The sequence below is a fragment of the Jatropha curcas genome, chromosome 10, assembly GCF_041381405.1.
Source record: "Jatropha curcas cultivar XTBG-Jc1 chromosome 10, XTBG_Jcur_1.0, whole genome shotgun sequence".
Taxonomy (NCBI): Eukaryota; Viridiplantae; Streptophyta; class Magnoliopsida; order Malpighiales; family Euphorbiaceae; genus Jatropha; species Jatropha curcas.
In genome coordinates this window covers 15334629-15353609 of record NC_143160.1, presented here as the reverse complement: position 1 = coordinate 15353609, position 18981 = coordinate 15334629, and the positions used below count along the sequence as shown (strand labels likewise).

Genomic DNA, 18981 nt, shown 5'->3' with positions numbered 1-18981 from the left:
TTGGTGAATTCTTCTCTATTCAGTATTGTAATCTTGCTCTGTTTTTAGTTCTTCTCTTGTAACTGTCGTTCTCTTCATCCTCTTATTGAATAAAATGTATTCAGTCAAGTTTCTTCAAAGTACAAACTCAACTCTACTAAATGCAAGTCATGATTATGGTATGAATGAGAGTGCGTCACGTTTGAATGATGGTGGTTGTGGAACTAATGAGAGGGTTAGTTGTCAAAAGGGGAGTAGAGACGGAAATGGAAATGCAAGTGGTGTGAACATTGGGATAGATCCTGCTCTTATGGATACATATGAAGAGGTTGAAGTTGATCCTGCTTATTAATCAGACTTTGGCAATTAGGAATTGAGGGTTGCAAGGGAAAATGTAAGAAACTCTTTTGCAAATAATGATGATGAAGACAATACAATGAAGAAGGCCAAGGTAATAAGAATGAAAATGACGTTGAGGGAGTTGAAGAAGAGCATCTAATTGAGGTTTCAACTTATGATTTATAGCAAGGGAGTAATGATCATAATGTAATTGTGGGAGCTAGTTCTGATTTTGATGATGATGTTGAGGAATTATTTAGGGATGAGGGACATAGAAATATTAGAAGGAAGAAAAGATTTAGATTGTCATAAATTCCAGATACTCAAGTTCTAGCTTTTATTGTTGAAATGGTTTTTCAAAGGTGCATCATAATTTAAGGAAGCATGCACAAAGTATACTGTTATAAGAGGTGTTGAGGTTGACTTTTGGAGGAAATGAGAGTGATAGAGTTAGAGCTGCATGCATATTTGATAGTTTTCCATTGATGCTCTTTGCTTCAATTGATGACAGCTCTAATTATTTTGTTGTTGAAACTTATGTGCATCGACATAAGTGTTTTATGGTATGTAGAAACAAGAGAGTCACCACAAAATTCTTAGTTGGTTATTTTAGGGAAACAATCAGGATGTATTAAAAATAAAAGTTAGTGAAATGATCACACAGGCTAAAAAATACCTTAGAGTCAATGTGGCCTATAGCATGGCAAGAAGAGTAAAAAAGAAGTTGAAAGTGAAATTTGAAGGTGATCCATTTGAAGAGTATGACGCTCTTGAAGATCATGCTAAAGAGATAAAGGTGTCCAACTTTGGATCAAGTGTTTTTTCATGCAAACTCTAAAGATGTTAAGTTTGCAGCCTTTTATGTCTGCTTTGATGCACTGAAATGTGGATGGAAAGCTGGATGTAAACCAGTCATTAGAGTTTATGGGTGCTTCTTGAAGACTTACTATAAAAGAGAGCTCACTATTGTCGGTAGAGATGCCAATGACCAATAAGTCCCAATAGCTTGGGCTATTGTGAAAGTAGAAAATTGGGCCACAAGGAGCTAGTTCCTTAATCAATTGAAGAAGGACCTTGGACTTGAAGGAAACAAGGATTTGGTCATTATTTCTCATATGCAAAAGGTTATAATCTCATACCACACATTTTTTGTTGTTTAAGGTTTCTATATGGTTGCTGACTAAATCATTTATTTTATATTATTTTAAATGTTCAAGGATTAATTGCTGCAGTAAAGAATGAGTTACCTCTTGCTGAACATAGGTAGTGTGCAAAGCACATATGTAGTAGATGGTAAAAGAAATGGAAGGGGGATGATTTAAGAAATCAATTTTGGGTTTATGCTAAGAGCACATATTGGCAAGAATCTCAAGATCAACCTGAAGTCATGAAGGTTTTGCATCTGGTTCAGTGAATGAGTTATTGACCTAGCCTCCTCCAAAGTGGTGTAGGGCCTATTTTAGCATTGCATCTAAATGTGACACAGTTGACAATGACATGTGTGAGAGCTTTAATCGAAATATCTTAAATGCTAAGAATAGACAAACTATCACTATGTTGGAACAAATTAGAGTTGACATGATGAAGATGATTGTGCAAAGAAAGGCAGAGGTAAATCCATGGATCACAAATGTCAGTCCAACTGCAGTTGAGAAGTCAGAGAGAAATATATTAAGAGCATGTCATTGCCATGTTGAGTTCAATGGAGATGATGGTTTTGAGATATCAAAGGGGAAAGATAGGCATACAATGTAAATGGTTCATAGGCAGTGTACATGTTAGTCATGGGACTCATCTGGCATCCTATGTGATGGGAGCGGGTATAAAGCGGAAACAACCCTTAACGAAACCATATGAGGCAAACTAAAAATATTATCGAACAAATCAATAAACTGACCTCTTGAAGCGCAGAATTGCTCACCGGTCTTCTTTCCAGAGATCTTAGAGTCACCCACGATCTTCTGCAGTGATCCCTAATTATCTCTCTTTTGGAACTCTCTGAGTGGCAGAGAATAGAATAACATCCGTCCCTTTATTCTTAGGGTTTTCCAATCTTATATTAAAAAAAAAACTCTTCGATAGGAAGATATTTTTTAATATAAAATAAATTAAATAAAAAAATTATTTAATTAAAATAATATCAATTATTTTAAAACTAAATAATTTATCTATTATTTAATACACCCTTAACTTTCCAAATAATTAGGGCACTACAGGGACTGCAGGAATAAAATAAATCAGGCTACTAATTATAATAAGAACCTATGTAGACCAACATATTCTTATTATAATTAATCATGAATTATTCCACTAAAAACTCATGACTGAACTCCTTATTTATTTTACAATTCCACAACATAATAAAATAATGTTCCCCACGTTAAGATTACAGATGCTGTCATTTAAATAACTTACTGACAATTTATTTAAATCACAATATAACTTTAAGATTGTCGCTCAACTTATTTCATGTGTCGGATTCAATATCCACCTGCAGGGTTTACACTATGAAACCTTATAAGCTTACTTAAAGTGCATCATCAATCTCTAAACCGAGACATGGATTCTATCATTAATTAATATTTCACAAACACGAAATATCTTTGCCCAATTCACCGAGAATATTATTCCAATAATGAAACTCACCCTTTAATGAATCAAAGCACAAGACAATCAATGTTTGCTCATATTAAAATAAATCAAGATTAAGAACAATAATCATTATTTCTAATGTCCTAGAGAATATGTTTAACAGTCAGTACTAAACATCCATTCTCTACTTGGTCCAATTAAATACATACAAAATGTTCTAATCACAATTATTGTTCATATGCTAATAACATTTATTTAATGCAAATTTCCAATTAAATACAAAGAAATAATTGTCAATAGAAAATCATTCATAGCTATACTATTACATATGCATGGTTAATAGTATATCTCTATCAATCTCCCACTTAGACTTATAACCATGCATCTATAATTTTAACTCCCATTCCTTCTACATGACTGTCAAAAGTCTTTGCTGGTAAGCTTTTTGTAAAAGGATCTGCCAGGTTGTTTTCCGATGCAATCTTTGTCACTACCACATCTCCCCTTTGAACTATGTCTCGTATCAAATGATACTTCCTCTCAATGTGTTTTGCCCTTTTATGGCTCCGTGGCTCCTTCGAGTTTGCAACTGCCCCACTATTATCACAATAAAGTGTAATAGGCAATTGCACTGAAGAAACTACGCCTAGATCCATAAGGAAGTTCCTAAGCCATACAGCTTCCTTTGCAGCTTCAGAAGCTGCCACATATTCAGCTTCCATGGTGGAGTCAGCAACACAAGTTTGCTTAATACTCCTCCAACTTATGGCTCCACCTCCCAAGACAAAAACATTACCAGAGGTTGACTTCCGAGAGTCCTTATCAGTCTGAAAATCCGAATCTGTATACCCAATGGGTACAAGATCGTCAGATTGATAAACTAACATATAATCCCTAGTCCTTTTCAAGTACTTGATTATATGCTTGACTGCAGTCCAATGTTCTCGCCCAGGATTAGATTGAAATCTGCTAACCATGCCAACATCAAAACAGATATCAGGTCTGGTACACAACATTGCATACATAAGGCTTCCAACTGCAGAAGCATATGGAACTGCCTTCATGTTCTCTATCTCCTCAGGTGTCTTAGGACATTGGTCCTTAGATAGAGTGATTCCATGTCTGAAGGGAAGAAAACCCTTCTTGGAATCCTGCATGCTGAAACGAGCAAGAATGGTATCAATATAAAGTGCTTGAGATAAGCCAATCATCCTTTTTTTGCGATCTCGCATAAGCTTAATCCCAAGAATATGAGCAACCTCTCCCAAATCCTTCATATCAAAACATTGGGATAGCCAATCTTTGACAGAATTCAACATACCTACACAATTCCCTATAAGCAGAATATCATCCACATATAGTACCAGAAAAACAACCTTACTACCATTCCATTTCTTATACACACAAGACTCATCATGACACTGATCAAAGCCAAAACTTTTAATCGCCTGGTCAAAACAAGTATTCCATGACCTAGATGCTTGTTTAAGCCCATAAATGGACCTATTCAATTTGCAAAGCAAAATTTTCTTGTCCATTGTTTATGAAACCTTCTGATTGCTTCATATAGATGCATTCATCAAGACTTCCATTTAGGAAAGCTATCTTGACATCCATTTGCCAAATCTCATAATCATAATGAGCTGCAATGGATAGAAGAGTTCTAATAGACTTTAGCATGGCTACCGGCGAAAAAGTTTCCTCATAATCGATCCCTTCTTTCTGAGTAAACCCTTTCGCAACAAGCCTTGCCTTATAAGTTTGCACTTTACCGTCTATACCCCTCTTTTTCTTATAGATCCACTTGCATCCGATGGGTTTAACCCCTTCAGGTGGTTCTACAAGTTCCCAGACTTGATTAGAGTACATGGACTCCATCTCAGATTTCATAGCTACAAGCCACTTATCAGCATCTTTATCTTGTAGTGCTTCATCGTAACAGACAGGTTCAATATTCACTTCTTCAGGGATTCTATCAAAAGCTTCTCCCAAAAGTGTATATCGAATCGGTGGTCGTCTAATTCTCCCACTATGACGAAGTACTACAGGTTCTGCAATCACACCTTCATTTTGCTGTGGCTGTAAAGCCGGCAAGTCCATGACTGGTGGGACTACATCCTGATCATGTTCTGGAACTTCAACATGTCTGTCATCACCAAGAGGCAATGAAATGTTAGAAGCCCCAACATTGTGCTCCTGTATATTTGGATCAACAGCTACCACTTCAGTTTCTACATAACTCCCACTACTTTCAGGTGGTAGTGAAATGTTAGGTACTGAATATTCAGGCTGATGTTGATTTACTGGTCGACTAACATTTCTTCCACTACGACTAGGCAATGGAATGTCAGCTCCAACCATTGATGGTTTAGGTTGTTGTTCTAATGGAAAGGTTCTAGTTGGTATATTTTCTCCTCTCAATTCATACAAGGCTAATCGACTTTTGGGAATATGGTTTTTAATATAGTCTTCCTCAAGATAATGTGCATTGGTGCTAACAATGACCGTTTTATCTTGAGAACTATAAAATAAAGCACCTTTCGTTCCTCTAGGATATCCAATAAAGAAGCATAAGTCTGTTTTTGATTCCAACTTATCTGCTTTCCCTTTCAGCACATGGGCTGGACAACCCCACATCCGAACATGTCTTAGACTTGGCTTTCGCCCAGTCCACAGTTCTGTAGGAGTTTTAGGTACTGACTTAGATGGAACCAAATTCAGAATATATGATGCCGTTTCTATGGCATACCCCCAAAACGAAATGGGCAAATCTGAATAACTCATCATTGATCTAACCATTTCCATAAGCGTCCTATTTCTTCTTTCTGCTACACCATTCTGTTGTGGCATACCAGGTGCAGACAACTGTGAAGTAATTCCTTGTTCTGATAAATAAGTAATGAATTCCCTAGAGAGGTATTCGCCACCACGGTCAGACCGTAACGACTTGATATATTTTCCATGTCGTTTCTCCGTTTCTGCCTTGAACTCTTTGAATTTCTCAAAGCATTCAGACTTACGGCACAACAGGTAAATGTATCCATATCTTGAGTAATCATCTGTGAAAGTCACAAAATACTCAAAACCACCCCTAGCTTGGACACTCATTGGACCACACAAATCAGAATGAATTAATTCAAGTACATCATTAGTTCTATTACCCTTTATAGGAAAAGGCCTCTTAGTCATTTTACCTTCTAAATAAGATTCACAGGTTGGTAGTGCCTCCACTTTCAATGAACTCAATGGTCCATCCTTGACCAACCTAGAAATCCTATCTAAATTAATATGACCAAGCCTTAAATGCCACAAATAGGTATGACTAAATTCAATAGGACGTTTTCTTTTCAATGGAACAATGACATCAAAGTTATTAACTTCAGAATTAGGAATTTGCAGTTCAGGTGAAACTTTGAGAATAAAAAGATCATCAATCATTGAGCCAGAACATATCATTTGTTTTCTAAATTTAATAACGACAGAATCATCATAAAATTCATTAAAACAAACCGAATATCCATTCTTGCTCAAACTAGAAACTGAAATTAAATTCCTTCTAATTGAAGGTACATATAAAACATCCTTCAAAAACAATGTTCTATTATTCTCAAAATTCAAAGAAACATTTCCTATAGCTAGAACTGCAACTTCTGTGCCATCTCCCAGAAAAATGCTTACATCTCCTTTATTTAGCTGACGAGTTACCTGAAACTGCTGCAATGAATTGCAGACATGATTAGTGGCTCCAGAATCTACACACCATTGGAGTGTACTCAACACCGCTAAACAAGTTTCAACTATCAGCATATAAAACAGAGACATACCTTGCTTCTTCTTGGCTAACCATGTTGGACATTGTGACTTCCAGTGCCCAGGTTGCTTGCAATGAAAACACTTACCCTTAGGCTTTTTCACAGCAACACTTGCACTAGTAGATGCAGCACTTGTTTTAGGCTTAGCCTTGTGAGCATTTTTCTTCTTCTTACCCTTGTTCTGGGCAGAAGAAGAACCTCGCTCAACATTAAGCACAATAGGTGCAGCTCCTTGCTTAATGATAGTCTTAGCAGCCACCAGCTCATTCAGCAACTTAGACAGAGTGAAATCCATCTTATTCATGTTATAGTTCAAACGAAACTGCTGAAAACTGGCTGGCAAAGTGTTCAAGATCATTTCTATCTGTGTAGCATTGTCAACCTCAGCACCAAGAACCTCCATGTCATTCAGAAGACTCATCATCTTCAAGACATGAGTTCTAACTGGAGTTCCCTCCTCCATTTTGGAAGTAAGAATCTCCCCCAGTGCGTTTTGCCTTGCTGCACTAGTTTGATCTCTAAACATCTCCTTGAGATTTTCGAGCATGTCAAAAGCTGTGTCCATCTTCTGATGCTGATGTTGCAAAACATTTGACACAGAAGCCAAAATGTAACATTGCGCCATCTCATCAGCTTTAACCCATTTCTGGTAAGCTCTGGTGACCTCCTCAGAGGCACCCTCACCGAGTTTTTCAGGACAAACTTCAGTAAGCACAAACTGATACTCCTCAGCAGTAAGCAAAATGTCCAAATTCCTCTTCCAGTCAACATAGTTTGGACCCTCAAGTTTATTTTGGGTTAAGATGTTTGCAAGGGGACTGAATGATGCCATTTCTATATCATGCATTAAACAAAATTAGCATATCAATAATAAACATTGAATAAATCAAAATTGCAAACATACAACATTGATATCACAATTCAAAAGAAAAAAAAATACACATTCACAACATTCATGAATAGCAACCTCGATGGGAGAATTCAACCAATCACATGTTTTGCATATTATAATTAGATAAGACCGGCACATACTACTCGATGGGAGATAACATGCCTCTTAAATTAACATTAATGTGTGAGAAAATATTACATCTGATTCATGTCACTAATTAATTTACTCAGATAGAGAGTTAAATCAATACAGACAAATTAGACTAGTTCAGTAATTATATTAAAACATGACATCTTCCGATGGGGAAGAAATGCAAATAATTACAACTAGAAAGTAATAAAAAACCACTCACAAATTAATTCATATAATTAAAATAAATTAATTATAATCAAAATTGCAAAATAATATATTTTTAAGACAATTTTGCAAATAAAATTAACATTTTTGGTTGAAAATGTTAAAAATTTAGTGTTCTGGTCTATTTATGCAAAAAAATTAAAACATTCTGGGTTTATCTTGCAAAAACAGAAAAATTCTGGGCCATTTCGCAAGTTTCAGAACTTGTTTGGACTATTTTGCATAAAACAGAAACTATTGGGCCAAAATTGCAAAAACCGAAAATAGTCTAGGCAATTTTAATAAAATCAGAAACAATCAGGGTCGCTTTATAATTTAAATAACTCCAGGAGGCCAAAACGGAATAACTGATAATTTCTGGGTCAAAATATAAAAAATTAAAGTCCAAGGGTTAAAATATAATAAACAGAAGATCTAGGGTCAAAAAAATAAAAACTTAAAGATCAGGGGTCAAAATATAAAATTTAAAAAATGGAGGAACCAGACGGGAATTTTGGCAAGCAGCAGCTTCTTTTTCACGAAGAAGCCCTAGCCGCCGCCCCTTTTCCCTTCAACCTCCATTAACGCCGCTGCCCCTTTTTTTTTTTTTTTTCGTTGCCCCTCTACTGATCTTCAAAACAAAAACCAAATTTTGTTTTTTCTTGCCCCTCTCCTGTTCATCGAAACAAAACCCAATATATATATATATATATATATATATATATATATATATATATATATATATATATATATATATATATATATATATATATTAATGCCCATTAAAAACCACAGTTTCAAAAAAAAGTTTGTATCAGTTACTGCACTTTTGTGCTACTGTCCTTCAAAAACTCTTGAAGCTCTCTTAACCATGTACCAATCAAACAATCAAAACAGATTATAGATACACGATTGAAACATGACAAAATAGCCACCATCATACAGTTTCGTATGGCTCTGATACCAATTGATGGGAGCGGGTATAAAGCGGAAACAACCCTTAACGAAACCATATGAGGCAAACTAAAAATATTATCGAACAAATCAATAAACTGACCTCTTGAAGCACAGAATTGCTCACCGGTCTTCTTTCCAGAGATCTTGGAGTCACGCACGATCTTCTGCAGTAATCCCTAATTATCTCTCTTTTGGAACTCTCTGAGTGGCAGAGAATAGAATAACATCCGTCCCTTTATTCTTAGGGTTTTCCAATCTTATATTAAAAAAAACACTCTTCGATAAGAAGATATTTTTTAATATAAAATAAATTAAATAAAAAATTATTTAATTAAAATAATATCAATTATTTTAAAACTAAATAATTTATCTATTATTTAATACACCCTTAACTTTCCAAATAATTAGGGCACTACAGGGACCGCAGGAATAAAATAAATCAGGCTACTAATTATAATAAGAACCTATGTAGACCAACATATTCTTATTATAATTAATCATGAATTATTCCACTAAAAACTCATGACTGAACTCCTTATTTATTTTACAATTCCACAACATAATAAAATAATGTTCCCCACGTTAAGATTACAGATGTTGTCATTTAAATAACTTACTGACAATTTATTTAAATCACAATATAACTTTAAGATTGTCGCTCAACTTATTTCATGTGTCGGATTCAATATCCACCTGCAGGGTTTACACTATGAAACCTTATAAGCTTACTTAAAGTGCATCATCAATCTCTAAACCGAGACATGGATTCTATCATTAATTAATATTTCACAAACACAAAATATCTTTGCCCAATTCACCGAGAATATTATTCCAATAATGAAACTCACCCTTTAATGAATCAAAGCACAAGACAATCAATGTTTGCTCATATTAAAATAAATCAAGATTAAGAACAATAATCATTATTTCTAATGTCCTAGAGAATATGTTTAACAGTCAGTACTAAACATCCATTCTCTACTTGGTCCAATTAAATACATACAAAATGTACTAATCACAATTATTGTTCATATGCTAATAACATTTATTTAATGCAAATTTCCAATTAAATACAAAGAAATAATTGTCAATAGAAAATCATTCATAGCTATACTATTACATATGCATGGTTAATAGTATACCTCTATCACTATGTCCACATGCACTATGTCCTGCGTACAATAAGGAAAAGAATAGTTTGGAATATGTGACGCCATTTTACAGCAAAAAAAAAAAATATTGTCTTATAAATGGTCTCTATAACTCGTGAGGGGTAAAAGTTTGTGGCCAAGGACTGGCAGGGGTCCCATTCAACCTCCAGAAGCCTTCAAAATGTTTGGTAGATCCAAGGGAAAAAAAAGAAAGGATCCAGAGGAACCTAAGAAATCTAAAAAATTGTCTAGGAGAGGATTCAAACGAGTGGTTCTGCATGCAAAGAAAAAGGCCACAATAAAAAGGAATGCAAAAATAAAGGCCTTTTTACTGAAAGTAGTGATATTATAAGTTCTCTATTTTATTAAAAATCTTCAAGGGCCTATATCCTGGTATTATCTATAAAAAGATTAAAAATGAGTTAATGTGTTTTATGCTGAATGAGATTATTCCTCCTGTCAATGACATTCCATCTCTGGATCCTTTAGTGATCAAGGAATTTGCTCCATTTTTGGATCTTGCAAAAATGACACAGGTTATACTTGTCACTTTACCTAATCAAAACCAAAATGGATTATTGAAATCCAAATTTATTAATTAATGTTAAATTTAAAAATTATTTTAATCCATAGTATCGAGATCTTGTGCCTTTAAGGGAACCATATAGTCATTTCTATTACAGAAATAAAATATTTAGTGTGTTTATATGTATATGCCAAAATGTAAAATCTATTGTCTTGCAATTCTTTGGCAAACTAGATTATGTATAAATCATATATATAGTAGTAAAGACAAAGTCTTGAGTTTTTTTTTTTTTTTTTTTTTTTAATAATTTCTCTTCTGTCATATATTATTTTTAGTTTTAATTTAAACCTTTGAATTTAATGAAGAAGATGTTCATATTTTATAAATAGAAATAATTTGATAGTGTAGGCCTTTCCAAATGAAAACCTTGAAAGTATTAGATAGGAGAAGGGGAGGATTTTTAAAAATAATTACCATTATTTCACCATCATACTTTTCATATTATATCATTTCTAAACATTTAATTATTGGTATAACTAATACACCACTTCATTACAAAATTATTTTTGCAGAAGAGCACAAGTAATTGCAGACCACCTACTGCTACAAAATAATCTATTGCTAGATAAGCTGGAATGTGAGTTTTTTTATGCTGTATAAATTTTGAGATGCTGTAGTTATAAATTTGAAGATAGTAAAGGGCTTTTTTAAATAATTCAATGTTTTGGTTATGCAGCTTGGCATATGGAATAAGGAGGTACTTAGTTCTAGTAATCCAATTCCATCTGACCACAAAGGAGGATTACCATTGATCCTCCTATGAATATATATGAGCCTAATCATAAGCATGAGGAGTTTCAAGCTGAAGGGCTGAGGTGGAATGGAGGGGTGAGCGTTTAGTTTGACCAATTCGGTCAATTCAATTAATTTAGTCAATTAAATTTGGTGAATAAATGTTCGTAAAAAATTTGGTCAAAGAAAACTAGATTTTCGGTAATCAGTTAAAGTTAACTAACTTAATCAAATTAATCAACTCTTAAAACTACTACGTTGTTTTGATTAACTAGATAATAAAATTAAAAATTAAAAATATTTCAGTTGTTAGTTGTTATTTTGATTAAATATTAATTAATAATTTTGGTATTTATTTCGGTTAAAGTCAGTTAATCATAATTTTCGGTTAAATTCAGTCAGTTAATTCAGTTTTCATATTTTTTTAACTTCGGCGCAATTAATGATTAAAATTATTCAGTTAAAATGATTCGGTTAAGTTCAGTTAAAAAATTAATTCGATTAAGTAAAAAGAATTCACTAAATTTATTTCAATTCAAAATGTTACTCAAATTGACCAAGTTGGTAGAATGTGAATGTTCACCCCTCGTAAATACATAATAGTTTCTACAAACATTGGGATCGAAACTATTTATAAATACATCCATGATTTAGATGTATAGACTAAATTAAAGAATGATGATTCGTAACCATCCACGTCTTCCCTTTCTTATTCCATGTTCCTACAATTTTTTCTTCTTTATTTTCTATGAAACAAAGATAGATGTCTATCAAAAATAATGCAATGCAAGTTAAAGAAGGAACACAAACATCATGAATATCATGAAATATACCCTCTAGCTACCTGTAAACATATGAATCTTGCAATCAGTAGCAAGGAAATAAAACCTTCTTCTTCTTTTTCGTATTGCTCAAACATAGAGATCATGTAAAGCTATTCACTATTAGAAGTAGACATCATCAAGATTTTCACGAGAAAGAGACTGTCTTGCAAGTTCATGCAAAGAAAAATCATCAATAAGAAGCTCACAAGCTGGTATCTCCATATTATTTATGGCAGTGGTAGTAGTAGTTTCCTTCTCACAAGACCCAGATGGGAAAAACAAATCATCAAGTATTGATGATGAAACCATATATTTTTGCTCTTGTTGCTGCACTACTTGTTGATGGTGCAAATATTGCTTCTCTGCTTGTTGATCATAATCATAACTAGTAGTATTATAAGTGTTGCTAAAAGGAGCTATTCCTGTAGTTCCAATAGCACTACCATTTTGTACACTACCCATTTGAAAATTCAAGTTGATTGGACCTTTGCGGCTTGAAAATGAACTAGTTTTGCTATGACAACCTGTAAATTGTTGAACTAAAGCTCTAAAATTGCTAGTGTTAGCATTTAATAGGGTTGTGGGTGTTTTCTTTGAAGTCCTAGACCTCCTTCGGATTGGCTTCGAAATTAAACCCTTATTAGGGATTGATTGATGATTAGGGCTTGATGACGATGTTGTACTTGTAGCTATGGTGGAATCAGAGAATCCGAAGGAAGAAGAAAGTGAAGTATGGCCATAAATGGTGGTTTGATCATAAAATTGAAGCCAGTCACTAGAGGTAGGCATAGTCTGACTTACTATTATGATATGTTTGGGCTTAACAATTGTATTATATATATATATAGAGAGAGAGAGATAGAGTAGAGACAAGCTTCTTCCAGTCAAAGTAAACTTGCTTATACGACTATTCATTTAGGAAGAAAAAGAAAAATAGAAAGAGAGAGACTTGGAGATGAAGGAAATGTTGTTTCCTGGAAGTAACATACATTTGTTCATTTCAAAGATATCTCCCCGTATCAGAATTTAACATCACCTTTAGACTTATATATTAGGTTATTTTCTTTGGAGCCTCTTAAGGTAGTCTTTGATTCTTTGGTCAAAAAAATTGCTTATAATGTTATATTACATATATAAATATCAGAAAAGAAAATAAACTTTTTGATTTTTATAGTTGGATAAGACTTAACTACATCTAGTGTAAAAAAAAAAAAAAAAAAAAAAAAAAAAAAAAAAAAAGCTTTTTTTTAAATATTATTATATTTTATCCTTTTTTTTCTTTATCGAATGGTTGGAAGTATCCTCGATACAATTAAAAACTTATTTTAATTGGTTTGATATATTGGTGTCGGAACTAGGAAAAATAGCAGGAGGTGAAAAAAATTTTCAAAATTTAGGGGACAAAATTGAAAAATTCACTATTTTATAAGTAAAATGGAAAATTTATTATTTTATAAGGTATGTTTTAAAAAAATTTAAAATTAGAGGGCCGACCACCACTGTTGGCCGACCCTTATTTCTTAATTGGATATATGAGTGAACTATTACACTAAAAGTATAGGTAAATCCTCTCCATCATAATTTATGTTTAAGAAATATGATTTTTACTCTGAAATTCGCACGTTTAAATCTCAATAATCAAGTGGAGAATGGGTTTTTGAATGTATTTTTAAATTTAAATTATATATATATTATTGTCAAAAACTAGGGTTAAAAAAACAAAATAATGCAGTTTAAGAAAAATTTCAATCAGTATAGTTTGGTTAGTTTTTTTCAGTTTTGCAGAAAGCGAGAAATTTCAGATTTAAAACTTCTAGACAATAAAAGTTTTCACTAATTTGGTGAGTAAAGTGATGCACGGATCTCCCAATAATTTTTTTTAAGGAACAAAATAATAAGGATTTTGAACAATCCTTAAATCTATTAAGGTAAAGAGATTTCTAAGTTTAAGTAAAACGATTATCATGTTCCTTTATAATACTGAAACCGTTAGCCAAACTGATGGTTTCCCTTTTGTACTCAAAACACCTTTACATCTTATTATAAATTAAATTTATTAAAATTGATAAAATATTCATATATTATATCTCTATTTAAATTTCAATAGTGACATAAAACAATAAAAATCATCAATTATTTAAAAATAATTATGACAGATACAAACAATGATTCTTTAGTTTGGATATATAATATGTAGTAGCTACAAGAAATATATATTTAGATATTGGTATGCTTGTTTTGTTATATGTCACGTGTTATTCTTATATTAATTGAGTGTTTATATTTGGATATATAACCTGCTACAAGAAACCAACAGAGGCTGACAACGCCAATCCTTATATTGAGTGTTTACACTAATATATTTCTGAGATTGCCCTAATCACTTTTCTTTTTTTAATTTTTTTCCTTCATATATGTATCCCATCATGTTTTATTATATGTGGGTGTATAAGGGGGGAGCTTCATGACTCCGATTATAATTTTTTTTTGAATAAATTATATTTTTTCTGAATTTAAAATAATAAAATAATTTCATTTCACCAATGAAAAAAATGAGTGTCTCGAAGGGAGAGAGGGGTGATGGCAACGGCATTTGAATCTTGCACATAGATAGTGATAGATAGTGACAACTTCATTTGGAAGGAACAAGTTTTCTTTTGACCAAAATTAATTATTCCATAGTTGAATTTCCTCGCATCATCATGCATATGGGATAGAACTGAAACGAGTTGCCCTTTTCATTCTTTTTTCCTTTTTTTCTAAGATAAAAATACCGTCTTTATTTTTTTTATTTACACAAACATATATATATATATATATATATATATATATATATATATATATATATATATATAGGACTTGAATTTTTATTCCGTATTTCTTTTAATTTAGATATTTAAAAATATTCTTTTGATACTTTCACTAGGTATTCAGACTCGTGTCCGTTTTAACAGTCCATAAATCTGATTAATATTTATTCGTCTTCGGAAGCCGGGAGAAATTTATGTTGCAGAAGATCGAATTTATAACTAAGTTATGGTGATCAATCCTATTACTCTTTGCCATTAAGCTACAGCGACGGAACTAGGGGGACTAGGGGCGGTTGCCCCCTGGCTTTGATAAAATTTTTTAGATATGTTTGATGTTATCGATGAATTTCAGTGGCTTGGTCATAGGATCCGTGTTACTCAAATTGCTAGACTTGACTTCTATTTTCAATAAAATTTTTGTTTTTTAGTATAGTTTTATTACATAATTTTACTGTATGCAATTTTTTGTTTTTAAGTTTAGTTTTTTTACATAATTTTAGATAGTAAAACAATTTTAGTTAGTTTTTGCATAGATTTAGTTAGTTTAAATACACACACACATGCATATATATACATATAACATCTCACAATCTTCATAAATTATTTTTTCTTGCCATTAAATGACTTATATCATTAATTTTAATTTTAATTTTAGGTTATTTAATTTATATTCTTTTTTAAAGTTTAGCTTTGATATTGATTTCATTTTATGAATACATAAAATTCACGTCAATTTTAAAATATACAATAATATTATAAATTTATATTTCAATTGTTTATCATTAGTTATTTAATTAAAATTTAACAACTTAAAAAAACTTTAGAATTTTAAATTCATTAAATAAACACATATGATATTTAATTTATTCAAAGAGATGAATTTAATAATATTATAATCAATGATTCTATTTTAATAGTTTTTGAAAGATAATATGAAATTGAATTGATTGACTTTTAAAATTACAATAACATATTTAAAATTTTAAATACTAATAATTATTTTCATTGTAATTTCTAATATGTAAATGTTAGAAAATTATTTCTTTCCTATAGTCATTATGTACACTAAAAAATCTCTATTATTTTGTTGTTATTTATATTATTTTTATTAAAAAAAATTTAACCACATGTAATATATTTGCTTATGTAATTACATTATTTTTAGGTTTTTTTTTTAAATAAGGTTTATTTTTTTGTCTTAGTATAAAATGACAAATATATTTTCATCCCCTTTATACAAAAATACTGGCTCCATCACTGCCGAGCTACCTCCATTCAAATTAAATATTCTTTTAATTTAAATGGCTAATTTCCCCTTACTAATAAAGATATCTCTTTTTTGCCCTTACTAATAAAGATATCTCTTGTTTCAAATGATGTGTTCAAAATTAAACTTAGCTTTTTCTATGCACAATTAGTTAATTTTAAGTGTTCAGTCGGCAAAATCTCATTAAAAAGAAAAAAGTGATTATTGTTTGATTAATACAAGAATTCTATTAAGGATAAGCACATTCCACTGTAGAAGTAATTAGCTCTTTTTTATCTTTTCTTTTTAGTCTTCTAATCTTAATTTTAGTTTGGAGCTATAACTATTTAACACCGGTAACCCCTATCTCCTACTTTCTATTTTCTCTCTCTTTCTCTTCATCTTCTTTTATTTTTAATTTCAATTGAATCCGCACTTCTCTTTGGTCAAAGGGTGGAATAATAGGCGAAGGAATCCGCAAGCTATTGAATAAGAATCGCTTGATGCGAAAATGGAAGAATCCTCTTTTTTAACTTTAATAAACTTATATATGTTTTTATTATTATTGGTTTGTCTCCATATTTGGAGTTTTTTTATCCCTTTTTTTGAGGATTTATTCCTAAATAAAACTATGATATTTCATTTTATTTAGTTGGAGATTTTAGATCTTAATTTGCAGATATGGATATTCAAACAATAGAGCCCGGTAGTGCGATATGTTCCTCCATTGATGCTATTGACGCATAGTGGCCGAATCTCATCTGTGTTTGTCATTTATTGTAAATTCTTGAAAAAGTAATCTGGTTACAGAAGATCCAGATGAGTTATTATTTTGACATTTAATAGACTAATTACTGCCATAAAGATTTATATCTTATGTCAAGATCAACTCTAAGCAGAAAGATAATATATATATATATATATATATATATATATATATATATATATATATATATATATATATATATTAATTTTTTTGCTTGGTTAAAAGATCAACGAAATCTATTAGCTACTAATAGTAAAGTTCTATATATGGTATATATGATTATTTGTAATTCTTGATATTATTATTAATAAATTACATTTTTTTAAAAAAAAATACAAGAATTCTATTTATCTGAGAAAATAAATTTCCTAAATATAGGAGGCTAGCCCACTTTCCATATACAAGGGAAAGTACTTTCCCATCTTAAATGGTGAGAAAGGTAAATATCTATAGAATATTTAAAGTATAGTTAAATTAGTATCATTAATTATAAAATTATTTAAACAAATGTAATTTTTTACAGGTTATTATTCATAATACTCAAAACTATATAATTATTTTAAAGAAAAATCTCAGTTAGACTATCAACCATATCTACCTAGTACTTGAAGAGTTTTAATGAGAATCAGATTTGTATATTTATATTTTATATTAATTGGTTTTTGTAGAAAGTTTTACCCTAATACTTATATTAAGATTGTGTTCAATAATAGCTTCTTAAGTAGCTTTTAGCATTTTGACCAATTAAAACTTTAAACGCTATTTTTTATATATAGTGTTTGGTAATATAGTATTTAAACTAACTTTTAGAGATTCAGGTAGCGTTTTATAAAAAGTTAGCTCACGTAACGTTAATTTTTAGGGTGTTATGAAAAGTTATTCAAACAGCTAATAACTAAATGCTACTAAACTAGCTAACAACTATCAAAACAACTAATTTTACTGAACAGATGACTAACTATGTGGTAGTTTGCACATTAATTAAGAGATATTTAAACTAAGAATAATAATATGATTTATTATATTTTTAAAATTTTCTCATATATTAACAAAATAAAATTATCTTACTTTTTTCGAGAATTTTTATTGCAATTCAGACAAGATAATTCAACATTTCTATCTTTCTTTTTTTTTTTTTTTTTGAAAAATTTACTTTTCTACAAAAGTAATTCCAATAGAAATGTTATAAAATAGCAAGTTTGTGGTTTTTTTATGTCATAAAAATTACCAATAATGATCGTTTATATATTCTTATGACGATAGAATGATAATCACATATACCTAGAATGATCCTCCTCTTGTAAACTTCTTTCCACGAAAATGGAATGATAATCACAGAGAAATAAGAAAGATTAGGGTTTATAGAGAAGATAAGGGTTTATAGAGAAGATAAAAGCAAGAAACACTCATGCTACGATAGCATATGACCAAGCCAAAATTTGACGAAGGTTTAAACGAAGGTGACCGTATTATTGTAACTTCAGACACAAGAAATTGAGTTTTTTTTTTTTTTTTTCTTTTTCAGGTGTAATCCTCTTTTTGGCCGTATAACATAAAGATTTTTGGCTTTCACAATAAGTGTCTTTTCTTGATATCGAACTTACATTTTCACGTTGTATAAAATTAAGATCGCTTATCATTTCAACCGATAATAACTTGTGGATAATCAAGTATTCATTCTACTATGTAGAATATATGTACCATGAATTGTTAAAACGGACACAGACCTGGACAGCTCATACAAGTATCAAATGTAGAATATATGAAATTAACCTTCAGTGTTCAAAACCTTTTTACGATTTAAAAGAAAACAAAATCTAGAAACACGGATATAATTCTTCGCTCTCAAAGGGTAACCCTTTGCTTAATTGAGTAGCAAGCATGTCTATACTTACATATCCTCAGGAACTAGATTTAAAACCTTGGGGGAACAAAAACTTATAGGGTGAGAAATTGAGT

At 31.2% G+C, this 18981-nt stretch overlaps 1 protein-coding gene across 1 annotated transcript; it reads right to left on the bottom strand.

Moving 5' to 3' along the window:
* Positions 1-11937: 11937 nt before the first annotated feature.
* Positions 11938-13017, bottom strand: LOC105643932 (uncharacterized). The gene has a single exon (XM_012229177.4). The coding sequence runs from the start codon at positions 12987-12989 to the stop codon at positions 12321-12323; it is 669 nt and encodes a 222-aa protein (XP_012084567.1). The 5' UTR covers positions 12990-13017; the 3' UTR covers positions 11938-12320.
* Between the last annotated feature and the right edge of the window lie 5964 nt (positions 13018-18981).